General features: G+C 37.4%; 1 protein-coding gene across 2 annotated transcripts in view; it reads right to left on the bottom strand.

Annotated features, from left to right (window-relative positions):
* Positions 1 to 14,418, bottom strand: part of SLC17A1 (solute carrier family 17 member 1) — a 52,796-nt gene extending 38,378 nt beyond the window's left edge. Inside the window, exons 1-6 of one of the 2 annotated variants that reach the window (XM_003927286.4) lie at positions 14,351 to 14,418; positions 12,695 to 12,778; positions 8,189 to 8,361; positions 1,932 to 2,165; positions 1,761 to 1,848; positions 1,320 to 1,406 (exon numbers count right to left, since the gene is read on the bottom strand). In XM_003927286.4, coding sequence (XP_003927335.1) covers positions 1,320 to 1,406; positions 1,761 to 1,848; positions 1,932 to 2,165; positions 8,189 to 8,361; positions 12,695 to 12,728 — 616 coding nt within the window. In that variant the 5' untranslated portion in view covers positions 12,729 to 12,778; positions 14,351 to 14,418. The remainder of the gene's footprint in view (positions 1 to 1,319; positions 1,407 to 1,760; positions 1,849 to 1,931; positions 2,166 to 8,188; positions 8,362 to 12,694; positions 12,779 to 14,350) is intronic. The other variant, XM_010337999.3, reaches the window with a different exon arrangement.
* Between the last annotated feature and the right edge of the window lie 13,033 nt (positions 14,419 to 27,451).

The following is a 27,451-nucleotide window of genomic DNA, read 5'->3' on the forward strand; positions in this document are numbered from 1 at the left end:
CAAGGTCTCGTCTCTCAAGTTTTCTCTTCTTCAGGTGAGACATTCTCAGTTTTTTCAGCCCCTTTCCTGATAAGGGGCTATGTTTCATCACTATACTGACCATTGTCTACTACTGAAGACTAACACAGTCATTAACAGCAATGGAATTTTGAGGATGGAAGATGTATTTTCAGATTATGGCTCTGTCGTCTGCTCACTATGTGTATTGGATGTCTTCTGTTTGTCCCCCTAGTGTACTCCTCACCCTTCTTCACTTTGCCTTGGCTACAGATGACTGACTTGAATGAACATCAGTAGGCCTCCATGTCCTCTGCTTCCACTTGGATTTGGCCAACAGAAATTCCAGATAGAGATGAGAGGGAGAGAATTGAGTGAAATCCAGGTGACTTTTCAAACCCTAGTTATCTCCATCGTACGATAGCCTCAATCTATGTGTCCTTTTATAAAAAATCATGATTTCTTTTAAGGCATCCTGCTCTATGGGACTCTATTCTAATGGATTCTGAAAACTACTCTCTTGCTTGATCCCTTTGGATCTGGGAATACTAGACGCTACTGGCTCTTGTATTGCTAGCCCAGGTAACTCCACTATCTCTGGGATTCTACCACATCTCAACCTACCTTTTTAAGTGATCACTTTGTAAATAAATTATTCTGATTTTGCCTTAAGTATATGACTTTGGGCAAGTTACCTAAGCCTTTTAAAGTTTCCTCATTTGTCAAATGGGCATAATAGAACCTATCCACATTTTCTTATTCACAAACCTGAAAACTTTTGCATCTAAGAGCCAAAAATGATTTTATCACTTATTTGTAAATCTTATTTCTGTATAGTTTTTGTGTGTGTGTGTTCTAGTTTGCATAAATTTCATTTTTTGCTGTGGAAATTAATGTGTTTGATTATGTGCTCCACATCATGCTTTGAATGTTAAGTATAAAGGGTAATATCTTTCTGAAATCTGTAAAGTTATTTGTTCTGATCATATTTTTCCTGGAGAGTTTCATAACAAAGCATATTTATCTATAGCACCTATATTATAGAATTATAAAAGTTATGTACAAAAATACATGTATAGTTATAAGCATCATAATGCCTTGCTTGTGACAGAAACTTAATATTGTCTTTTCTCTTTTACTCAGTGGGGTTCACAATTTTTAATGCTAGTTTTATATGATTTTTATACAATTTTATAAGAATTAAAATGGAATTATATGAAAATTCAATTTTATATGAATTTTATTATTTTATATTGAGTTTTAATGTTTAAATTTTTCTTAGATTTTGAATAATAACCAGAATTTTACAGGAAGAGACTCACCAAAAATATAGAAGACCATAGGCCAGCCCAGAGATTCACAAATAACTCCAGTCACAACCAGGACAATAAAGGGTCCCAATAAAAACCCTAATCAGAAAGTACAAAGAACACCTCTAATTAATGCAGGCATCTGAAAGTATAGATAATGTAACCTCACTGTAGCAAAGAACAATTTCCATGAAATAAATTCATGTAGCATAACACTGATCAGAAGAAAATAATAAAATATTTGCTTTTCTCTCCTTTTCTCTATTGTTTGAAATAAGAAGGCCTCTCCTCCATTCTATACAATTTTCTCATCTTCAAAGCAAGAATACTGAAATAGATTATTTCCAAAGCCCTTGACAGTTCAAAATACACATGTTTCTTTCGGCTCTAGGGAAGAACATAATACAAGGAGACGAAAATGGGATTCAAACATTATAGGCTCTAAGTCTTTACCTGATGCACTCATAGAAGTAAGTCGGCCTCGTTCCAGGGGAGGAGCCCATTTCACATATATTTCAGATTGGGCTGTTGCAACTATCCCCTGAAATAAGAAAGTTTTGACATTTAATCTCTAACGCTTCCTATGAATTTAAACTCTGTTCAGTTTTAGCATTACTTTAATACCTGGGCTACTCCCTGAACTGTTCGACATACAATGAGCCAGGCTTCTCCAATTCCAGCTGCTGGTGGGATGAGCAGGCTTAACACAGAGCTAAGGCATAATGCAAAGCCAATTATTTTCTTTATAGAATATATTCTAGAGAAGTATCCAATAGGAACTTGGACGATGACGAAACCATAGAAGGTGGAACTCAAGATGATTCCCTGGATATCTGGGCTCCAATTATACACAGGGTTCTAAAAGACAAGCAGGGACACATTGAGTCACTCTGCATATCATAAATTTACTGTGATATTTAGGGATTTAGGGAAACTGTTCTTCTGGCTCACCTCACGTAAAATGTAAAGTAGCTCCCCTCTTACTAGTATTCTTTAACCCAGGACCTTCTTTATTCTTTTATCACACCATTTTCTCTACTTATTTACATTTTACTATTAGAGTAATGTAAAGTCCTTACAGCCAAGGACACCATCTGTACCTCCCTCCAGTACCTTCCACAGCATAGACATTTAATGTTTGTTTCTTGAATGTTGCCAAGCTACATGTAAACTCCTCCTGCATAGCATACATACATTAAAATAGTTAATTTCCTGTACTTCATAGAACTACTTACACTACAGTTGTGAATTTCCTCTTGCCTGTTCCCTTTCTCTAAGGCGTCCATTAATTTAAGCTTATGCATAAAACCACTTTTCTCCATATACATATTGCTCCCAAAGAGAAAAGTCATGATAGAGAGAAGATAAAACCATGAAGAGGTCTCAGCCTGAGCTGTAAAAATAACTACACAGGACAGTTAAAAGGAAAAGGCCATTTCTATTCTTTCACTTGGCTCTGATGTGGCATATTTTTTCCAGGAATATATTTGTTCGTCCATTCCTAGGTTAGAGGACCATCTATAGTTGTTTTTTACATTATTAAAGGAACGATGAAAGAAAATTCTAATACTGAATTTATTGTTGAGATTATGAGGGAGGAGGTTGCACATGTTTTTGGACCCACTGAACAGAAAGAAATCTTAATGGTAGTAGGGGAGGACAGGATAAAGTTTATTTGGAAGTGTCTAAAATAGTTGCATTCTCTGAAGTTTCTCTGTCAGTTTCATAAATAGGAGGAACATATTAAGTAATGAAGGGTTTCCTGAATAAACAGTGAATGTGCTGGTGTTATTTTTGGCTGAATATTAAATATAATAGGTAGAAATCCATATGTTTGTTGTCATCAGTATTATTTTATCCCTCTGTTCCTCTTTTTTTCTTTCCAAGTCCCTGTCACCCTATAGCTGTGGCCTCTAGAGTGTAATATTTCTCTTGGATGGAAAATGACTTCCATGGAGAAATCTGGGAGGAGTGACTCTCCAGGGGTACCAAATAATAACCAGTAAGGCATATCCATATTGTAGCCAGGGTGCCAGGGAATTTCCAGATCTTTTCCATTGAGGGGAATGGGGCTACCCAGAAAATGAAGCAGGTTTTGTTTTGTTTTTCTTCTTTTTAATCACAGGCAGCACCAAGGAAGACAGTACCCACCCTTACCCATAGAGGTGGGCCAGGAGGCGTTTGTTCCACTCTCCCTGTGCATGTGAACAGATCACTTAACATCGTGGATAGTTTTTCTTAGGGCTTAAAGCTATCACTCTCCATAGCAGAATGTAGAAAGTAAAAAAAGTTCACCAGAATTGGTTCAAAAACCTTGAGCTCAGAGTGGAAAATCTCAGTTTATATTTTTCTATTCAATGCATTAACTGGTTGCCATTGAACAAAGTATTCCACATGTAAATGTATAAATGACTCTATATAAATCTTAGAAATATATATATACACATTTGTATGGATCATATAAATGAATAAGAAATATATAATACCTCAATGAAGAAAATGTATGAAGGGTATCAATAGGTAATTTATAAGAGGACAAAATGGAAATGATCAATAAACGTAGGTAACAGAAATATACAAATGTGTAATCCCATTAGTATAAAAGAATATCTACTTTAAAGTTATGGCAGAATTTCTGTCAGGTTGGTAAACTTTAAAAAGAATAATGACACATTCTCCTTGACTTTGATGGAAGAGGGAAGACTGACTACAGAATATACCTCATTTATCTTCTTTCTTATCTTCTTTTCTATACTCAGTATTTCTTACTGGGTTTAAGTATCTGTGTGTCTATTCTTCCTTGTTTTTCTTGTTATTTCGTGTTTTTTCCTAAAATATTCTTTCTGACTTTCATAATCCTTTCCTGTCAATTTCCTTTTTTTCATACATCTGTTGTCTGAGTATAGCCTCCTGTGGTCTGGCCATGTCTGCCTTGAGTTCTTACAGGTACTGCACTGTGGTGCTCCTTTCATAGCTGTAATTGCTTTACTGATTTTTAGGTTATTTTGTAATGTTAGACTACAATTTCGATCTGCTTTGAGGAATAATGTTCTGGCGTGTCTTTCTATTTAGAATAGTTATGCATTCTGTTTCTTCATTTTTAAATGTAGTACCTTATATAGCAGTAAACTGAATTGTGACAGGAAGTTTCATGGGATGACAAAAGGTTTTGTGGGGCAGCAGGTTGATGTATGTCCTAGAGAAATCTTCCAAATTCCATAGCTCATGAGCTCCCTCCTCTTATAGAGCTATAGTGAAGGCTCTAAAATACAACTCCTATGAGAAACCATTTCTTTAGAATATGAGGGTCTCATTATTTAAACCAAAGCTCTGGAATACCATAAATATTTTAAGAGTGTAGTTCAAAACACATACATAAAATAGATTTTAACAGATTTTTGATAATCAGTACAATAAACTTTATCTGTGTATATATACTTGTGAAGTGTAACCACAATTAAGACAGTGAACATATATTTTATCTCCAAAAGCTTCCCTCTACTTTTTTTTGTAATTCCTCCCTTCTGCTCTCCCCCACCAGGGATCTCCTGCCTGTTTCTTAACTTAGTTTACATTTTCTAGAAGTTTTATATTGAGGGAGTCCTATGTATGTACTCTTTTTGATTAGCTTATTTCACTTGGCATAATTATCTTAAGTTTTATTTCTATTGTTATTTATGTCAGTAGTTCATTCTGTTATACTGCTAAGGAGTACTCCATTTTATGGATGTGCCATAGCTTGTTCATTCATTCACCTGCTGATGGACATTTAGGTTATTTCCAGCTGTTTAGCTATCAGAAATAAAGCTAGACAACAATGTGCATAGAACATTTATGTACAAGTCCCTTAATGGACATATGCTTTTATTTCTCTTCAGTAAATTACTAGCAGTGGAATGACGGTATTATATAATAGGTGTATGCTTAATTTTTAATGAAATGAATAAGTGTATTCCAAAGTGTTTGTACCACATTGCATTCTCACTAGCACTGTAGGAGAATTCTCGTTCCTCTACATTCCTGCCAACACTTTGTATGTGCAATCACTATAATTTTAGCCATCTGAATCAGTGGGTAGTAATTTATCTTTGTAGTTAATGTTTGTCTCCAATCGCAAATAATAGAAAACATCTTTTCATGTGAATATTTTTCCCTCTGTGTATCTCCTTTGGTGAAATATCTGTTCACATCTCCTTTCTATTTTTTGTATTGGGTTGTGTTTTTTAATTGGGTTTTGATAGAAGTTCGTTAAAAGGTATGATTTGCAAATATGTACCCCTACTGCTGACTTGTTTTTTCATCAAATCAACAGTATCTTAAAATCTGATGAAGTCCAGTTTTATGTTTGTTATTTTTTATATCTTGAAAAATCAGTTGTTCATATGTGTGTTAGTCTCTCTATTGTATTTCATTGATCTTTTTTCTGTCTTTGCACTAATTCTACACTGTCTTGATTACTATAACTCTCTCAATATTAGCAGTAGGTAGTAATGGTTTTCCAACTACTAATTTTCAACGAACATTGAGGCAATTCAGTAGAGAAAGAATAGTTTTCTCAACAAATTGTGCTGGAAAAAAAATTGTATATCCATATGTAAAAAAAGATTTTAAATGCAACATATACAAAAAGTAATTTAAAATAAATCATAGATTTAACTATGAAATGAAAAATTATAAAACTTCTAAAAGAAGAATTCTTTTGATCTTTGGTTATGCAAAGATTTCTTATATGCAATAACAAAAGCACAATCCACAAAAAAAAATGTCAAAAAAAGTTCTTCAGGCAGAAGAAAAGTGATATAGCTAAAAAATGTAAGTCTACAATTAAGAAGTAAGACCATTAGAAAAGAATAAATGAAAGTGGTAAATATTTTATTTTGAATTCATCTAAAAGATAATTTTTTTGTTGAAGGAATGTTTGGAGGGTTTTTAACATCTAGATACATAAAATGAATAACAGTAGTCACAAGAGATGGGAGAGAGGAATCAGAAGTATTCTGTTGCATGAAGCCTTCATGATACATGAAATAGTGTTATTTGGAGGTAGATTTATATTATTAAAAATGTATACTTAAAAACCTATGGAAGCTATTAAAACAGTTTTTTAAGTGTAAATAATATATCGAGAGGAAATAAAATTCAATCATATAAAATGCTCAGTTAAACCCAGAGAAGGCAAAATGTGAATGAAAAAAAATTTAACAAAGAATAGATTTAACAAATAGAAAATAGTTACCAAGTGTGTATTTGTCTGTTCCACCTTTCAGTTCTCACAGTGTTTGCCTCCTATATTGTGCTGCTCGGTTGTTATGGATACACATATTTAGAATCATTTGTTTTTGGAGAATTCACTCCTTTGTCACTGGGTAATGCCCTCTTTATCTTTGGTTATTTTCATTGCTATAAATTCTGCTTTTTCTAAAATTAATATAGCTACTTCAGTTTTCTTTTGATTCATGTTTTCATGGTTGCATAGTTTGCATCTTTTTTCATCTCTTTACTTCTAACCTATCTGAGTCTTTGTATTTTAGCAGGATTTCTTGTAGACAGCGTATTTGAGGATATTTATTTGTTACCAATTCTAACAATTTCTGTCTTTTAGCTGGTGTGTTTAGAACATTCACATTTAAATTGATTATCAGTATAGTCAGATTAAAATCTACCATCTTTTAACATTCCTTTTGTGGTAAGCCTGCTGGCAGTAAATTCCCTCCATATATGTATGTCACTTACTGATGGACATTTAGAAATTAAAAGACAATAAAGGCTTTCTCAAGCTATAACTATAGCTTGAAATTTTATAGTCTTTCTAGTTTGTCAATAATTTTATTGAATATAGAATTCTAGATTGGCAGGGGTTTTCTTTCTTTCAATATATTAAAGAGTTCACTTTTCTCTCCTTGTTTGCATGGTTTCTGATAAGGCGTCAGCTGTAATTCTACTTGTTCCTCCGTAGGTATTTTCTTCCTCTGGTTTTACTGAAATCCTCTTTTTGTCTTGGTTTTCTGCAATTTAAATATGGTATGCCTAGGTGGCTTTTCTTTGATTGTTTATCTTTTTGCTTTTTATCTCATTTGGTGTTCTCTGAGCTTCTTGGATCTGTGGTTTGTTGTCTGTCATTAATTATGAAAAGTTCTCAGCCATTTTTTAAAAAAAAATTTGTTTCCTATTCTCTCTGGCCTTCCAGGCATGCACATGTTACACTGTTTGATATTGTCTACAATTTGGGAATGATCTGTTAATTTTTTTTTTTTTCATTCTCTTTCTCTTTGCATTTCAGCTTGGGAAATTTCTTTTGACCTATCTTCATGTTCACTAATTATTTCCTCAGTGATGTGAAGTCTACTGATGAGTCTGTTGAAAGTATTCTTTGTTATAGTTTCTTTGATTTCTAGTATTAATTTTTTATTCTTTTTATAGTTTTCCATCTCTTGACTGACATTACCTATCTTGCTTTTATTTTTCCTGCATCTGCATCTTCCGGCAGATAACAACTGATTGTCTTCCCAAGGTGAAATTAGTCAAACATTTAAATGTCCTGCATGTCCAAAACTTAAATAAAAAATGTAATGTGTCTTCACCTTCCACTTCTGGTTTAAAATGCTTTCCATTTTTTTCCTCTTGTCCAAATTTCTTGATTGTCAAGAAGCCCTAACTATGGGTTTTATTCTCCCTTACATAGAAGGATTTATACAACAAACTCTTCAGAAATGTTCAGCTATACTTTAATCATGGAATATTTTATTTAGGTCACAACTGGCAAAGTAGATTGAGCTTCTTTTTCAATTATATTGTCATATTGATGCAATTCAATCTCTACACAAATTAATTAAAAAGACAAGCTTGTAAACATTTGAATATGGGGAAAATTATTGATATACCTTTATATTATCCAGGAGCTTCTTTGTGGAGATGTTGGGCAAACCATGTGGATCTGTACTATTCACCATGACTACCATTGTGAGGTTCAGGCATGTGCGTTGTGCCATTATTATAACATTACAACAGTGCAAAAGGAAAGACAATCCATAGCGAAAGGAACAGAAACCTGGAGCTACAAAGTAGAACAGAAAGTCTCAATTGTTGACACAGCTGAGATAAAAACATACTTTAACTATAGGAGGGCCATTCAGAAATTTGGAGCCCATGATATTAATTTAAAATTTTATTGTACTTAATGGCCTTTGTGAATTACTACATAATAGGAAGAGGTGTGACTGATGTAATGATATCACATTCTCCTTAAAATTATAATGCCAACTAGAAATTCCAAGAAAATTAAGCCAGTCTTCCAAGTTCTTTGGCTCATGTCTATTTTAAAAAAATTTTATTTATTATATTTTAAGTTCTGGGGTACATGTGCAGAACATGCGGCCTTCTTCCATAGGTATACATGTGCCATGGTGGTTTGCTGTATTCATCACCCTGTCATCTACATTAGATATTTCTCCTACTGCTATCTCTTCCCAATCCCTTTACCCCCTGCTATCCCTCTCCTAGCCCCCGACCCCCCGACAGGCCCTGGTGTGTGGTATTTCCCTCCCTGTGTTCATGTGTTCTCATTGTTCAACACCCACTTAGGAGTGAGAACATGCAGTGTCTGATTTTCTGTTCTTGTGTCAGTTTGCTGAGAATGATGGTTTCCAGCTTTATCCATGTCCCGGCAAAGGACAGGCTCATGTCTACTTTTTAAAAGATCCTTTAAAAATACTCCGTGTTACTCTTGAAAGCAAGTCCCCTTAATAACAATGAAGACATTTTCTGTCAAGAAAACTATTCCTTTTCCACTGTTTTAAGAATACTCTGGTTGAAAGACTCATATATGCTCAATGTGGAGAAAAATGGCATTTTAAAAAAATGTAATTACTTACTGATATAAGCTAATCAGCTGGTGTACAGCCAAAAAAGTTCACTGATGGAAGAAAGTAGGAAGTCCAGAAACAAATACACATATATGGTTAACTTTTAAAAAATAAATGTACTAATGCAATTCATTGGAGAAAAGTAAAGTATTTTTCAACAAATGGCATTTTTTTCAAGAGAAATATAGGTATATGTCTACAAAACAATATGTGCAGAAATGTTTATAGCAGCTTTATTCAAAATAGAAGAATGTTTGAAAAGAATGGACATACCATGGTATGTTAATACAATGCATATTACTCAGAAGTAAAAGGAAGAAACTGCTTATATACAACAATCTGCATAAATCTGGATGCATGTCAACAAAAACATGCTCAGTTAAAGAAGCTAGAGACCAGACAGTGTATACTATAGGAATGTAGTTTTACGAAGTTCAAAAACAGGCAAAGTTAATTTATGTGGCCCCCTCCATCTCCAGAATCATCACTGGAAATCTACTTTATGTTGAATCCCTCTCACACTTGGAATCTTCCTACTCTGTCTCTGACCTGTACAACCAGATTTAAAGTGCTCATGTGATTAGATCTGTCCTACCTGCATAATTTCCCTATTTAAGATCAACTGATTTGGGAACATTACTGGGAGAAAGTGTGTATACACCAAGGGCTGGGAGTCTTGGGAGTAAACTTAGAATTCTTCCTACGACAGTACGCCATCTGGCCTTTAAAGAGTCTTGTTCCTCCTATATGCAAAACATATTCACCCCATTTCAAGCTTCCCAAATTCTTCATGTTATTACATTATCAGCTCAAGTTCAAAACCTCATCAAAATGTCATTAGCACAAAGTCCAAAATCTCATCATCTAAATCCAGTTGTGAAAGAGACACCTATGATTAATCCATCCTAGGGCACAATTTCTATCTGTGGGCTTGTGAAACTAAAGAGGCAAGTTAAATGCCCCTAACGCTCTTACCATGTAATGGTGGAATAGGTGTAGGATAAAGCTATAGACAAGCGGGGCGGGGTGGGGAATAACAGAGGAGAAAAGGAGTCATTGATCCATGAAGGTTCTGAAGTACAAGGCCAGTGTTGGATTTTTCATGAGGCCTGGAGATAATTCCTGTGGCTCTTGGCTCTACCCTCTGGGCTCTGGGCCGTATTTTCTGTGCTCATGGTTCCACCCAAGAATAAAACAAGAGCCAGGAAGCTTGGGAGCCATCTTGGAATTCTGTCTAATGCACCTTCATAGTTAACTAATAATTTTTCATTGCAAATAAATATTAACTTTATAAATATATAGATTTTTTATATCTAATGAGATAATCATACAGTTTTTCTCTTTTAATTTTTGTGGAGTGACATGTATACATTTTCTAACATTAAATTACTCTTTCATTTTGAGGATAAACCTGACTTAGTGGTTGCTTTTTTAATGTTTTCATAAATTCTTAGATTTGTTCTGTTAATATTTTATTTAGGATTTTGTGTCTTCATAATTTTCATAGGGCTTTTTTGCTTTATATATTGGAAGCTATTTTATTAGATATATAAATATTTTATATCATCCTATTGAATTGAATTTTATATCATTTTACAGCATTCATATAGAATTGTTTGAATTAGTAAAATATTGTAAACAAATTAGATGTCTATAAATTAGTGACCATTTAAATAAATTATAATATATCCATCCATTACTTCAGCTCTAAAAATGAGGAAAAATCTCTGCCTAAAATTGTGGAATACTCTTTAGATAAACTGTTAAATGAAAAAAAGCATTAGTACCCAACAAATAGTTGGCTAGTTTTCTGGACTAGCCTGAGCCTCCATTGTTAAAAGATAGGAATATTAGATAAAATATATTTAAAATAAACCATTTCATTAAAAGCATGGGTGATCTAAAAGGAAAGATGAAATATTCAGGCCAAGGGCTTAGTGAAGATGGGGGCCTCAAAACATAAGTTGAGCATTGAAGTCAGATTTTTCATTGTGCGCTTTTGATCTTGGTTATCTTAAAAGATAAGAATATTAGATAAAATATATTTAAAATAAACCATTTCATTAAAAGCGTGGGTGATCTAAAAGGAAAGATGAAATATTCAGGCCAAGGGCTTAGTGAAGATGGGGGCCTCAAAACATAAGTTGAGCATTGAAGTTAGATTTTTCATTGTGCGCTTCCACAATATGGGGACCACAGGACTGAAATACCAAGGTCCTAGAATGGAATAGTATGTAGTAGGAGACCCTCTTCTAAAATGCTTAGATGCCAAAGACTTACAAGATCAATGAAGGATGAACACATTGCTCCTGAACATTGTTAGTGGACGGCCAAGAAATTTTATGCCATATGATCTTAAGAGCTGGATAGAAGGGGGTAAAAGAATACCTCTGAGAAATTTCATCATCAGCCAGTGCTTCCTTTGATTTGCAGCCTAAACTCATAATCTTAGGGAGGTGAATGGATCTAGAAAGCTATCAGAAACCTTGTACAAAAACACCCCTGCAGGAGAGAAAAAAGCCTCTATGTGGTAACAGTGAAGTCATTGTCACCATGTCAGAAAGGGGCTCATTGTCTTAGTCATTTAGGGGTGCCCTTTTGAGTTTTACTCATTTCTCTCCTTCACATTTCTCCAGGAAGTGCATCACTTATGTCTAAATAAGTTTTGAGTTAAAAAGAAGACCATAAGGGGAATTCTAAAGAGTTTGGGAGTGAGTAACAGTAAGAATATTGCATATCAAACTCAGGAACACGGTAAAATGTGCATCTGTAAATATATTTATCAAAAAGAGAAGAAAGAATTTAAAAACTTGGAAACTGAACAAAGGAACAAACTCAAAGAGTCTAAAAGGAATTAAACACATAAGGGCAGAAATATAGAAAAAAATATATATATAAACTTTGAATGCAGATGAAATGGACAACTTAAGCAAAATAAATATCAAAATCGATACAAGAAGAAATATGTAATTTAATATACAGTAACTTTTACATAAGTTGAAAAAGTATGCAGTCTATTGCTCATCTCATTTTTTGGGATTTTGTTCCCTATGACATGGACACAACGCTAAGCCAATAGCAGTAATTCTTTATTGTTGATACCCTACCCTATCTAAAATAAATAGTTTATCTCAAAAAATATTCAGTACACATTTATCTGTTGATGTCCAAGAATGCAGGGACTCAAGAACATTCATCCTGACTTACTTCCTCTTACAGATCTAGCTCTTCTTCTCTTGGAGATGGAACCAAAATAGCCCAGTTTTTTTTCTGATATTTTCTACCAAATGATAAACTGACAAGTGTACAAAAATGAAAATAAAGTGTGAGCAACCACAGTATGTAGAATCTTTTTACTTGGGATTTTCTGATTGAAAACCGTAGTAGGACTGGTTTCTTCTCCCTTCTTTTCTGAATATTTTTAAGACCCCATATGTATTTCACAAAATATTCTTCCACGTAAAATCTGTGATGTAATATTTAAGAAAGAGAAAGCCTATACAGTGGAACAGAAAAAAGTGCTACCTTTTTGGGGAGGCAACTGGTTATCCATTTGCATACACGGCTGAAGTTGCTTCTCTTCTTGCTGAAGGATTTGGCCTCCACTCACTGTTGAGTGCAAAACACAGTGATGTCAGCATGATGTAGACAACTACCCAGTACTCCTCTCTGGTTTAAAACTGCTTCAGAGAGAAACTTGCTCCATCACAGCAGTGCCCATTCACCTCCATTATGTGCTCCCCTTGATATTTATTTCACTTTTGTGATCATTTTGGTTGATTAAAAATATATGGAAGACCTGAAAACTACAGAAAACAAACAAATAACCCTGCCAATCCAGAATTCTAAATCCAATGATAATATTTCTCCAGAGTGAGAAATGAAAAGAATCCATTGCCAGTAGACCTCCCCTATAAGGAACATTAAAAGAAGCCCTTCAGGCAGGAGGAGATTGTTATAGGTCAGAAACTTGGCAGTACAAAAAGAAAGGAAGAATGTCAGAGAAGGAGCAAGCAAAGGTAAATTCTTTTTTTCCTCCTGTATCTTAATAGAGCTAAAAGATACTATCTGCTTATTGATGCCACCAACTCAAGCAGAGGCTAATTGTTCTTTATACTTCCACATGTCCCTGTCCATGTCTTCAGTTTCCATGGATAGAGCAGTCACTGCTGCAAAATTTTGTGGCACGAAGCTCAGCGGATGAATCAGAATGGAGCAGTCTTCTATCAGGCAAACCTTTATAATCAGAATTCAGCACCAATCTGTGCTGGTCAATCTACCAGGCGTCCCCAGACTACAGCCCGCGGGCCGCATGCGGCCCCCTGAGGCCATTTATCCGGCCCCCCACCGCACTTCAGGAAGGGGCACTTCTTTCATTGGTGGTCAGTGAGAGGAGCACAGTATGTGGCAGCCCTCCAAAGGTCTGAGGGACAGTGAACTGGCCCCCTGTGTAAGAAGTTTGGGGATGCCTGGTCTAGACCTCAGGATTTTACCGTATCAGATTATATGATACCTAGTGCTCCAAAGAAACCTAAGTCCTGAGATTGGATGTGCAAAATATTTTTGAATGAGCAATTTGTCAACCATCATTATCATGCATTGGAACCTCTTCTGGGGCCACTCTTTATTTCAATACACATATACATACACAACACACACACAAACCACCCATACATAAGCACCACATACATACATACAACATAAACACATGGTATAAACTCCCCTTATGTTCTCCACACATATACTGCACACATACATGCAAACCAAACATATAAACACATTATAATACTACATCCTAAAAATGGAAGGACAAACTACAAGCACCACACACATAACCACACACACACACAAACGATGGGCACGTACACACCAGGCACACAGTGTGCCACACACATTACAGACACAGCACACCACAGCTATACGAGCATCACACATTGTATAAAACATACGACTCATTGTGTCCCTGTGAACCTCACACTGATTGCTAAAAATATGTTCTTTTTTCTTTCTCTTGTGAAAAGCCTTAGAAGACAAGGCGTATTCCACCCTTCCCCAGATTTTCCCCTATTGCTGAGTACTTTGAATCATATCTTTGCCAGGGAAGGCCCCCTTAATGGCCCTCTGGGGAGTTAACTGATCGCTTATTTCATTTAATGAGCCTTTTATAAAAGTGAGACTAACCTGATTCTCGATAAAAAGTGACTTCTTCTGCTGTCAAGACTTTTCTCTCAATTTTACACAATGTCGAGTTTCCAGTATTACCAAGTTTAGCCCCCATAAATCATTCACCAATTCTTTTGACATCACTATGTCAAAGTTAAAAGCTTAATTTTTAACTTTACTTTTACCTTTTCCTTAAAGCTTCAGGGAAGGAGTGTGACTCAAAATCATCCAGTGGACTAGAAATCTGGGAATTTGCCAGTAATTTTATGGCATAATAAGCAGATACCCTTAGTCTCTCTCTGCGTCCAGGAGGTAGAGCTTGCCTGCCATAAGTGCTCTCAAGATTTCTTTATTAAGGATGGCTCTGGGTGTATAATGCTGTTCTAATGGGAATGTTGTGGCTTTCTAAATTCTCCATAAATGCCCTATTAAATTTTTACCTTTAATTCCTTTTCTTCTTTTCTCCCTCTTTTTCTTCCTTTCTCCCTCCTTTTTTCTTTCTTTTCTTGCTTTCTTCTTTCTCTCTTTTTCTTTCTTTCTGTCTTCTCTCCCCCCTCTCCCCTCCCTTTCCTTCCCCTCCCCTCCCTTCCCCTCCCCTTCCTCCTTCTCCCTCCTTCCTTCCTTCCCCTCTTCCCCTCACCTTGTCTCCTCTACACTCCTCTCCAAAGGGCACATCTGTTTGACATTAAGCATACTCAGAAAGAGGTACATTTTACTGAGGCATGTTTTCTGGAAGGTGTGGCTTCTCTCATGTCTCTTCCTGCAGTGACTGTAGGTGCTGGTTCAGCCACTTGGTTATAGCAATATCCAGAAATATTTAAAAAAAAAAATAGATAGGATCTCATTCTGTCACCCAGGCTGGAGTGCTATAGTGTAATTATAGCTCACTGCAGACTTGAACTCCTGAGCTCAAGGGATCCTTCCACTTCAGCCCCCTGAGTAGCTGGGATTACAGGTGTGCAAAACTGTACCCAGCTAATTGGTAGAGACAGGGTCTCGCTGTGTTGCCCAGGTTGATTTCAGACTTTTTGCCTCAAGCAATCCTCATGCATTGGCCTCCCAAATTGTTGGAATGACAGGAGTGAGATATCAGGCCTGGCCCTAATACTTTTAACTTAGAACTCTTTGAAATTAAGTTGCTAATTAGTTAAAAAATTTAAGCCCTAAAATCAGTGATTTTACGTTATAGATAATTTGTTACATACTTAACAAGTATTTTTTTTATTATGCTTTTAAAGTGCCCATTAAATGTTTGGCACATAGCAGATGCTCTGTAAATTGAATCAGTTATTTTTTTTCCTCTAAAGAAATGTTGTAAATCATTAACCCCTTTGCCCAAGAGACTTTGATGTTGTTATTCAGTGGGATTTTTTTCTTTTTCAGAAGTCCAGATTCTGCTCGTCCTCTTCTGTGTGCTACAGAATGTTTGTACTATTTGTTTTGTATCATACTTGACAATTTCTGGCATTTTCTGAAAAAGAGCCCCTTTTGGTGATTGAAAGCCTTAGGTCAGCAGTTGTTTAATGTCCATGTGTTAAAAAAATAACACTCTCAATTGCCATTAATATCCCAGTTCTGGGTACTGATTACCTAAAGGAAAACCATCTTTCTGTTTGCTGGCCCCAAAGCTTTCTGCTGCTCTCTGAGATTCTTTGAAATTGTTTCTTCTGGATTCCGTGTGTTATGTATTGAGTTTTAAAATTTATCGTCTTATGGAAATGTTTAAGCATACAAAAAATGTAGAACAGTTTAATGTAACCATGTACATATTAACCCACTTCAATAATTATCAGTATTTGGCCATTTGAGTTTCCACATTCAATGATTGTTTTTTGTAGCATTTTAAAGTAAATTTCAGACATTATGTCATTTCTTCTATAAAACATTCAGCGTGGCTATCTAAATCATTAGGATTTTAAAAAATATAGCTAACATGCTATTGGCATATCTAGTAAATTAACAATAATCCCTTAACAGCATCTAATATCCAAACATAATGACAGTTTTCCCAATTGCTTCAAAGTTGTGTCCTTTATATTTGCCTGATTTAAATGAAGATTAAAATAGGATCTACATAATGACATTTAATTGTTAAGGCTCTCGTGTCTCTTATTTTATAATGATCCCCTCTCCCAGTTTACATTTGCTATTACTTAAAAACAACAACAATTAAAAAAAAAAAAAAAGGTGGGGTCCCTTGTAGAGTGTCTGTCATAACTGGTTTGACTAATAGCTCCCTAGTCAAAAACATTTGATATGTTTTTTTTTTTTAATTTCCTTACATCCTGCAAACTGTGAGGTATATATAGAGGCTTGGTTAGATTCAGCACAAAAACACTTCACAGGGATACTGGGTGATACAGGGTACTCTTGCACCCTGCTTGGAGGCACATAGTAGCAGGTTGTCTCACTTTTGGTGGTAGTAAGATTAATCAGTAGGTTCAGATATTCTTGGCCTGACTTATTCATTAATAAAGTTTTCATCATCTTTTCACCTATGGCTTTTAGATACAGTTAGTAAACGTTGCCTAGATCCATTATTTGATTAGAAGTTATAAAATGATGATTTTCTAATTCTATCATGTCTCTTTCATTTACAAGCTAGAATTTTTTTTATAAAAAAGGAAATTTACCTTACCATACATTTGGTAAGCTGGAAATACAGATTTAATAGGAAAGTTACCATAATTACTTGACAAAGTTCTAGAATAAGTGTCTTAGCAAGGATGACCAAGTACTATTATGACATCATGAATTTTATTTGATGCGTTACAATCTATTGCAGTTCTTATTCCTTTTTGATGCCCCAGTTGTTCCTCCTTTAGCCAGTGGGAGTCCCTTCAAGCTGGTTTCCATGTCATTATGATAGGATTTGTGGTCTTGAATAGCTTCCTTGTCTTCCAACACATAAAAAACTTTCCAGCTTCCTCTTATGTATTTTCTATTCTCAGATACGGGCTTTCTTAAGAAGTGCTCACTCCTTTCAGCAGAAAGTAACTTTTAGAGACCACACTCTGAGAACTAAGTGCTCATTGTTCCTGGGTCACATTGCTTTTAGATGTTTTCAGTGGAAGAACTTGAAAAAGGTATTTTTTAAAAAGAAATTATAATTTTTTTGCTTATATTTCGAATTCAAATTTAGGATTAGGGTTATTTTCAAAATTTTTTTGATTTTATAGTCTTACATATTTCTCTTTTGTTGAACATCATTGTTCCCAATGAATACACTTTTTTGCTTTGTTATAGCCTACCTATATTAACATGAAAATAATACTAATAGTATTGCCAAAATAACTGCTGCCTTCCCCAGAAACAGATCCTGAGATGGAGATTGATGTTAAAGTGACGTAATGGTATTTTCAGGAAAACAAACTAACAACAAACACAGGAAGGAGGTTGGGAAGTGGGCAGGGAAAGAAAGGAGACCAAACAAGGATACGATAACAAGCTAAGTCTGGAGGAAGGTAAATTTGGACTAATCCTACAAGACAGCAGTGGGAACAGTCTAGGCTGCACCTCAGATTTGTCATAACCAAAGGCACAGAAGTTAGAGAATTTATATGCCAGTACTCATCAGTGGTTGTCTACAGGGTGTCAGCTTTTAAAGGGAAGGCAAGGGTTAAAGATGGAGAGAGACAGAGATAGTGGCTTAAGAGCAAATGAAGGCTTTATGCCTAGCAGTAGACCCACAGAGGTGGGAGACAAGCTTAATGCCAGGGCCCACTGCTGCTTATAGGGTGGGGCAGTTTATAGGCCTGGGCAGGAGGAGTCTGGTGGGGGCACAGCCTGCTGCCTGGGAAAATGTTGATTATGTATGTGTTCACGGGTGAAGTTGTTCTATCTGTTGTTCCGGCTGAATGTGATGTTCCTTGCACTTTTGTACTTTCTCCCCACAGAATATAAGAGGCATGCTATTTCTTAAGGCCCAAACCCCCCTTATGGAATGTTTCACTTTGACCAAGCTCTGAGAAATGGTGGTGGGGGAGGCTTATAAAGCGGTGCAGTTTGGACTAACATTGTTGCTTTCTATTTTAATATAAAAGGCAAAGGGGGCATTGTCGATTATCTGGCTGCTTCCTGCTGAATAGGGGTGCTGTTCCCAGGGTTGAGGTTTTGAAGTAGTGGATGTCCAACTTCAGAGTTGTTTTCCTGGAGGCGCTGTTACGGAGCTTGGTGGAGAAGAATGGCGTCAGTGTGTTTCTGGGTGGCTGCCTGGACAAGGGAGTTCAGCCTTTGGGAGATAAAGCAGGATATGAAGGTGAGTACACATGGGCCAATTGCTAGTATTTAGAAGAGGGAGATTAGGGGCCCTAAGAAAGGCGTTACCCAAGGCATCCACTTTAGGAGGAATGGTCCCTGTTACCAACAGTTAGTGGCTTGATGTTGGATTTCTGCAGCCCTGTTACGGAGGCCATGGGCTCTACGAACAATGCCAGATCAATTAACATAAAAAAGCATTCTTCTTGGAGTTATACACATGTGTCCCCCTTTTCAATGGTTAGCAGTTCTAAGACCCTTTGGATTTGGAGAATGACCCCCTCAAGGGAGTTTTTCTGCCTTTGGAGCCTTGTGATGAAAGTATACATGTCCTCTACAGCATTATAGAGGACTGTAGATATTTTTTTAATATAAGAGAAGTTGATACACTTGCTATTCCAGTGCCAAGTGCAGCAGAGATGCTTAATCTTATTACCAGAATCATGAGATGTAGAGCCCATTTAGTACAGGTGGAGGAAGATGAGTCAGAAGCTACCAAAGGAACCTGGATGGTCTTGTTGTTTGGCAAAATGCTAATGATTGGAGATTAAAACCAGAGTGTATGTTCTTTACCAAATTGCCAGCAGGCAAAAATGAGTTTGTGCCACAAAGAAAGAAAAGACCGGGGGTTGACAGGCAAAGGTTGTAAGTAAAGGTAGCGAGCTGTGAGAAGATTGGGGTAGAATTCTGGACAAACTTTTTGTTCCAACATTTTATTTCTCCAGGTTGAATAGCTTTTAGCAACAGTAGCCCCTGCAAGGGTCTGATGGGGAAAGTTGGTGGGAGAGGAGGTGAAGGCTGTTTGATTTTGGAGAGAGAGAGAAATGGGTTTTTCTTACCTAATAGCCACTGTAGTCCTGATAGGGCAGAAGGCTATAGATTGCAGTTGAGGGAATTGCATGTGCATTTTTTCCAGGGAGCACCTTTGGGTTGGATCATGGAAAGCTGTGCCAGCAGAGCAGGGAAGTGTTGGTAAGAGGTGTTTTATCGAAACGGGATTGTAACATGTTTAGTTTAGAGATTATAAGGCAAAGGAGGCTGACAGCCCTGTGTGTGATGATGTGGGTGGATTCGATGGGTTGGAGAAAAAGGTGTTTAGCTGAGAAAGATAATAAGCAGGTTTCAGGAGTGGCTTGACCAAGTACGTAAGATGCAGGTTTATTTCAGACTTATGTAGTTAGGTTAACAGAAAGGGCTGTGAACTGCTGGATTTGGGTGGACAAACAAATTGAACAGTTGGAAGAAAGAGAGGCAATGTGTGAGGTTGACAACAGGCCTGACTGCCAGAGGTTGGGGGCAGGGACTTAGAGTACCTCACAGGCAAAGAAGACAAAAGGAGAAAAAGGAGATGTGAAAAATTGAACTTTTAGAAGGCCCTACAGCCATAGCTCCTGGATGAATGTGAAGAATTGGAGTTGACTATTCAGGGATGTGGGAGGGAATACCAGGAAGGATCAGAAACAAGATATGAGATAAAAGATTTAAAATTTGACATGGATAGTGTTATGGACTGGATTGGCAAATTCTGGAATTTTTGTTAAGTGCAGTGAAGTTGGTCCTGTGAGGGAGGAAGAATATTTTGGGGATGAGGAAATTTCTGGATGTGGATCTGGTGTGTTCAGCGTTGAAAGGATGTTAAGGTTTGCTGCCGTGGGAGTAGCTAGGATAACGTGGTGAGGGCCCAAACACTTAGGTTTGAGAGGGGTGGGGGAGTCTGTGATCCAGACCCAGTCCCATGGTTGTAGGGGCAGTGAAGAGTATTTTGAGAATGAACTTTGAGACTGGGGCAAGTAAGTGTTAGCATACTGTCTTATTAGATGTGTGATATATATTTCCTCGAAAACTTGAGTTTTACACTTTTTTTTTTTTGCCAAGTTTTGTGATTTTTTTCTTAATGGTAGGAGTTTCAAGATATAACTTGCCCCTTACCTTGGAGATGATATTCTGGCATATTTGAGATCACTGGATCACTTATATGGCTAGTCACTGACACTTTGTAGACTTTCTCTTTCCCTCTTCCCCCACTTGGTAGTGTATGTATTTTTGCAGGGCATCCAGTGTCCTTGCTCCTTGCTATTCAGCTTTAGTTAACATAACTACATGCTTATAGTGAAACAATGTGATGTTGCAGATAATCAAGATCCTTTCAGATTATGTTGTAAAAGAGGCTGGTGAGTTAACGTATTCCTTGACAAAACTGTGAAAGAAGTACTGTTGTCTATCCCAAGTTAATGTAAACTACTTATAATCCTCCTTTCCAATGGCTCTCCCAAAGAACACGCTTGCCGTATCAATACCTGTCTAGGAAGTAACAGAGCCTCTTTTGATGTGTTCCATCTGGCACACCATATGCAATTAAGATTACCACTGGAGCCCATCTGTGGTGGTCCTCCACCATTTGCCACAATCTATTTATTCTGGGGCCATGCTGGCGAGTCCAATGGAAATACAACAGAGATCATTGCTGTAGCATTTGCTAAGTCTTTACAAATGGCATTACTGTCTGCTGTTCCACCTGGGATGTGGTATTGCATCTGAATTACTAATTTGGTAGTATTGGGCTGTTTTGAGCATTTTCTTCTTTATTTTTTTTATTTTTAATTTTATCTTTTTTTTTTTTTTTTTTTTTTATAAGACGGGGTTTCACCATTTTGGTCAGGCTGGTCTTGAACTCCAGACCTCAGGTGATCCGCTCGCCTTGGCCTCCAAAGTGCTTGGATTACAGGCGTGAGCCACTAGGCCCAGCCAAGCATTTTCATTTAAGCTTCAATGATACTAAATCCTGAGTCACAGCAGTGTGCCCTCATATTAACAAGCTCTCCCTTATCTGGACTTACCTTCTGCCCCCAAAACCCTGGTCCCATATTCTAGTCATGCTCTCCTTGTCCCTTCCACTTTAGCAGGGCCAGCACTGCACTATTTGGACCATCCTAAGACCTGACCTAACTATTTGTCAAGTATTTAGGTTTACTATTTGTTAAGGTATTAGATAAAGTGAGGGTAAAATTTGACTAAGCAGGTTAGGCACGGTGGTTCACGCCTGTAATTCCAACACTTTGGGAGGCTGAGGTGGGTGGATCACGAGGTAAAGAAATTGAGACCATCCTGGCCAACGTGGTGAAACCCTGTCTCTACTAAAAATATAAAAATTAGCTGGGCATGGTAGCCCACAACTGTATTCCCAGCTACTCAGGAGGCCAAGGCAGGAGAGTCGCTTGAACCCAGGAGGAGGAGGTTGCCGTGAGCCGAGATCGCTGCACTGCACTCTAGCCTGGCAACAGAGCGAGACTCTGTCTCAAAAAAAAAAAAAAAAGAATTTGACTAAGCAAGTTTTGTCTTGTAAGTCATCTGTATTAGCTGTGTTTTCTGCATGGGAATCTTCAGGAAAAGGGATGATGCCATCCACCAGGTTGGAGTACTGGGATAAGGATACCAAGAAGTTTTAGGGTAAATTTCAGGCCTTGACTTTAGCATGAGACTTCTAGGACTTGACTTGAAGTCAAGTGTTTGTCTTTGTGTTTTCTGCTACTCTGACAATCAGATCTTGGGTCTGATCTTCAGAATATGTCTGCATTCTGCTATTGGAGATCAGGATATCGTTAAATGCTGCCAGGGAGATTTTCTGACTTTCATACCATATTCTGATGTTAATTGGCCTTCTTGAGTACATCAGTGGTCATGACCAACATCTAACAGCCATCTTCAAAGTTGTTCTAATGCCATTTCCACACATTTCTCAAATGCTAGAGGTACTGCCCAAGCCTTCCCTTACACCTGTATCCTATCTTTCGTTCCAGTGTACCACAGGAGAGAGTCAGTAATTGTAATGCTACAGCAGGCCCAGGTTATTACCAATGCTTTTACAAACATCAAGAGGGTCCCTGGGCCATTTGGCTTGTCAGTGATACAACTCTTGAAGATATTCTAAGAATCTGCATCCTAGGTCTTCTTGTGGAAACAACTGGCTTAGGTCAGATTCTTTAGAAGCAGACCTTGAGATGACGATTCCTGTAAAAATGATTTATTAGGATATATTTCCAGGAAAACCTGGCTGAGGAAAGCATAAGTAGATCTGGAAAGGATATAAAGTAAGGTCTACTTCAATTCTTAGGGGATTTTGGAGATTGTGTGGACTTTGCTTGCCAAGCAGAAGCAAGGGAGTTAGATCATTTATATCTGTGTAGTGATGACATGACTAAGGGCTATTCTCAGGCCGATACAAATTCCCAGGCACACCCAGTTGGCAGGCAAAATGGCTCCTGCAGTCTGAGGGAGCCTGCTAACAGAAAAAATAGGTTCCAGGTTTTGGAACAAAAGAAAGCTCAGCAGGAGCTTGTACGTAGCAAAATGGTAAAAGGAACTGAGGGGATATGGGTGGAGTATTGAGTGTGTGCTATAATAACTGAATACAACTGAGTATTTCAAAATTTTTATGGGAAAGAACCTCTAGATTGATTTATTTCTGCCCTTCTGCACATATACTGAACATATAGTTAATGTGGGGATTGTCTCAGACTGACCCCAGCTGTTTTCATCTCTAATATTCAATAACATCTATACACTCCTGGTGTATGGAGAAGTCCAGTAGAATAGGAGTCACTAGAACTTCTTCATTAGTGACTAGAGAGTCCCTGGGAATTAGGAAAATCCCTAAGAAAGTTACCCAAAGGAATAATGAAGGCAGACACACAATTTCACTATTAGCGATTTAGTAACGATGGTACAGTAAATAGAAAATGGAAGAGTAAAAGTGAGTGTGTGGTTCAGACCTTAGGATCTCATGGAAGAGAGAGGCTGGTAGGTAAGAACTAAAGGAGTGGCTTTACCAAAAACCTCTCCAAGACATTATCGACAAAGCAGTTCTGCTTGGAAACTCATGCAGTGAATTGGAGAGAGAAATTTGGAAGATGCCAGTGCTTCAATTTAGTTCACCAGATATTCATTAAATACTGACACTGAAGGCTCAAAGAAGCATGGCTCAGCCTGGAAACATCAGGATTTCAGCTGATTCACAAGGTTAAAGATCTTTCATTTGCACGGACCATTTCCAAGGTCCTGGTGGGGAAGAGGGCACTACTGATATGTTTACAAAGTCTCATATTTTTGAAAATTTCTAGAAGTAAGGTATTTTAACCACAATTGTTTAACGTTAGCCTCTCCATCCTATTGGATACTATGGTGATGGAATGGTTCTTGGAATTTCTTGATATGGTGAAGGGAAAACTGCAGTGGGAGTGTAATTTGTTTGGACTAAAATTTGGGATACATTTATGTGGTTTATTATTATTATTGCTAGCTACCTTGGCATAGAACAACTTCCTGGAATACTTAAATCATCCACTGTGCCTGTGTAATGGGATATCCAAATAATGGAAAAGAGTAAATCAAGTGAACATATTGGAATTGGTTTTAAATTTTGTATTGACTTCACATACAAGCTTGACATTGCAATGAGAACACAAAACTCATAAAAATAAGTCCTTTGTTAGGATTCCCTAAAATATTTGAGCTTCATTGGAGGCTGAAGATTTGACAGAAGCAAACTGTGACTCGAGTCACATAAAGACAATTTTCCTCCCTCTAAATGTGAATCATTCCCCCATGCCTGTCCAAGGTTGGTATTGACTGGGGAAACAAAGGTTTCCCAATGCATGTCATTGTTTTTGAATATCACCTAAAATTTTCCTGTCTTAATAAAATAGCTCACTAGTTTTACCTTTAAACAGTTTACCCTCAGTATCATGTGGATTATACCTATTTAAAAATTCACATTAAAAATAACTAGATGAAAGATGTTGTACTAGAAGCTGTGTATATGCCCAGTAATGGTTTTTGAACATGAGGTCATGGGAAGGGAGGTCGGAGTGTATGGATAAAAGCAACAGTAGAGAAAAGAATAACAAGGAGAAATCCATCCTAAGTTGGTACATCTCTGATCATATGGTGCTCAAGCAGGGAAGCCAGGTAACTGGATCTTTAATGAAAGAAACTGATCACTTCTGGACAAACATCCCAAAATGGAGAAGCTGAAATGTGATGAAGGTGAGCACATATGAAGAGCAGAAGGGGAACACTGCCTTGCCCTTGGTTAGAACAACAATGAGATGAGTGTACCTATGCAACAATCCTGCAAGATCTGCACATGTACCCCAAAATTTGAAGCACAATTTAAAAAATGAGGTGAGACCCACACTTTGAGAGAATGTTAAGTGTTAATGTTCTCAAGATGTTAAGTCAGACCTTGATGGCTGACCCTCAAGTGCTCTCCTTTCTTTAGGATTCTACACTCTGATGGCGTGGCGAAATACTGGCTAATGAAATATGCATCCCTCTCTGCTATAGTCCCATTTCCTTTACCAAAGTTTTTGAAAATATTTCTCTTACTTTCTCTACCCTCTCATTCCCCTTCACTCACCAACAAACTGCAAACTGACCTGTACACTCATTTATCTGCTAAATGTACCATGAAAAAGCGACCAAGAATTCCTGATCATGGGTGACTAAGTTCCTTTTCTGACCTCATCTACTTGAACTTTTTCACTACACTTGTTACTGTTGATCAGTCGTCTTTCTTAAAAGGCCATGTTGGCCGGGCACGGTGGCTCACGACTGTAATCCCAGCACTTTGGGAGGCTGAGGCAGGTGGATCACGAGATCAGGAGTTCAAGACTAGCCTGACCAATACGGTGAAACACCATCTCTACTAAAAATACAAAAATTAGCTGAGCATGGTGGTGCATACCTATAATCCCAGCTACTTGGGAGGCCAGGGCAGGAGAACTTCTTGAACCTAGGAGGCAGAAGTTGCAACGAGCTGAGAATGCACCATTGCACTCCAGCCTAGGCAACAGAAAGAGACTTTATCTCAAAAAAAAAAAAAAAAAAAAAAAGCCATGTCCAGGAGTTTTCAATGAGAATTGTACCCTCCTGCTACTTTTCACACTTACACACCTGACTCCTTCATCTCTGATATTTGTGGACATTTCTTTTGTTGCCCCTCCTTAGATGTTGGCATTCTGTCTTAGCTTGGCTTATGCTTTTCCATTCACAGGCTCTTCTTGAGCCATTTGGTCTAAACTCAGGTCTTTAGTACTGAACATATGCATTTTTCTCTTATATCTTTTTCTCCAGTTCACTCTCTTTCTGTAAGTTTCCAATTAATGAACTGGCCCCTTGTTGAGCTTGCTGTATGGCTTGAATTATGTTCCCTCAAAATATGTTGAAGTCCTAATCTTCAGTGTCTGTGAATGTGACTGTATTTGAAAATAGGGTCTTTGCAGATGATCAAGTTAAGATGATGTCACTAGAATAGACCTTGATGCAATATGACTGATGTTCTTATAGAAACAGGACATTTGGATACAGAGACAGAGATGTGTACAGAGAAAAGATGATGTGAGGACTCAGGGAGAAGGCCAACTACAAGCCAAAAAATGTCTGAGGCTACCAGAAGCTGAAAGAATAAAAAAGACATAGAACAGATTCATCCTCAGAGTTCTTAAAAGGAACCAACCCTGCCAACACCTTGATTTTGAACTTCTAGAGATTTAAGATAATAAATGACTTTGAGCAACTTAGTTGGTGGCACATTGTTAGAGCAACCCCAGGAAGCTAATACACATGCTCATGTGATTATCCCACTATTACCACTAAGTCAGCATGTCCCAAAGTCAAATCATGATCTTCACCCCTGAAAAGGACTCATTTTGCTACATTCCCTGGCTTAGTTGTTCAGACCACTCTCTATTCATTCTCTCAGTTAGAGACCCAAGACTCCTTGACAGCTTTCTTCTCCTGCATCCATCTAGTCAAATATCATGATCTTCCAGTTCTGTCTTATGATATCTTTCATGTCTCTCTTCTTCTCTTCATCTCAGCTTTTTCTGCCCTCACCACTGGTGAGGTGAGTTCAGTCCTCGCCACTGCTGTGTAGGCCACTGCACAGTTGATCGTTTAACTAGTCGTCTTGATTCTCAAATTAGGTCAGAATGTTCTATCTAGAGAGAAAATCTGCCCATGTCAGTATTGCTATGATGCCTGTCATATTGCTTGTAGGTTACACCTTGGATTCCCTAACACAGCAAACAAGACTTCCTTACTCTGGCCACTCCCACTTCCCTAAACCCATCTCTCCTTTCCTAACTGATCATGCAGGCAAGTGATTCCCTTCAGAATCCATCCTGCTTCTTGCTTTTACTCTTTTGTACAAGTTGGGCTCCAGTGTAGGAAATCTTACCATACTACTACTCACTCAGCATTTCGCTTGGGAATTACTTACTGAAGGAGATCTCCTCTGTGTTCTTCAGCTTGGAATCAGAACTCATCTGGTGTTTCATGATGCCCTACATGTGCACCTAAAACAGTGTAGTGCTATCAGTTATTGTGTCTGTCCTTCACATTAGAATGGAGAAGAATGACTGTGCCTCCTTTACCCCAATGTCCCAAGATTCCAGATTCTGGAAAATAACAAGATCTCAGTAATTATTGTGTTTATTTAAGCTTTGCCCTCGAAATGCTTGTCCTGATTTTTTACTCAGAACTATTGTCTATCACATTGCCTCTATATGAAACGACTCAGTGGCTCTAATCTTTATTCTACATGGTGAAAATCAGAACAGTGGTCAACCCAGAACAACCCAGTTCCTGAACTCACTGACACCCACAAATCGTCATTTTACAAAAATACAAATTCATTCATATTTGAGCTAAGCCATTGAACCACTGAATTATTTGGATCTCAGAAGAAGAAAAATGATAGACTTACACTGTTGACAGACTTTCAACAGTGTTGAAAATCAAAATGTACACAGGAGTAGGCAGGTGGTAGGGAAGCCACAAGAGATTCTGGAGAACCCCACAGTT

This window comes from Saimiri boliviensis, chromosome 4 (genome assembly GCF_048565385.1).
Source record: "Saimiri boliviensis isolate mSaiBol1 chromosome 4, mSaiBol1.pri, whole genome shotgun sequence".
Taxonomy (NCBI): Eukaryota; Metazoa; Chordata; class Mammalia; order Primates; family Cebidae; genus Saimiri; species Saimiri boliviensis.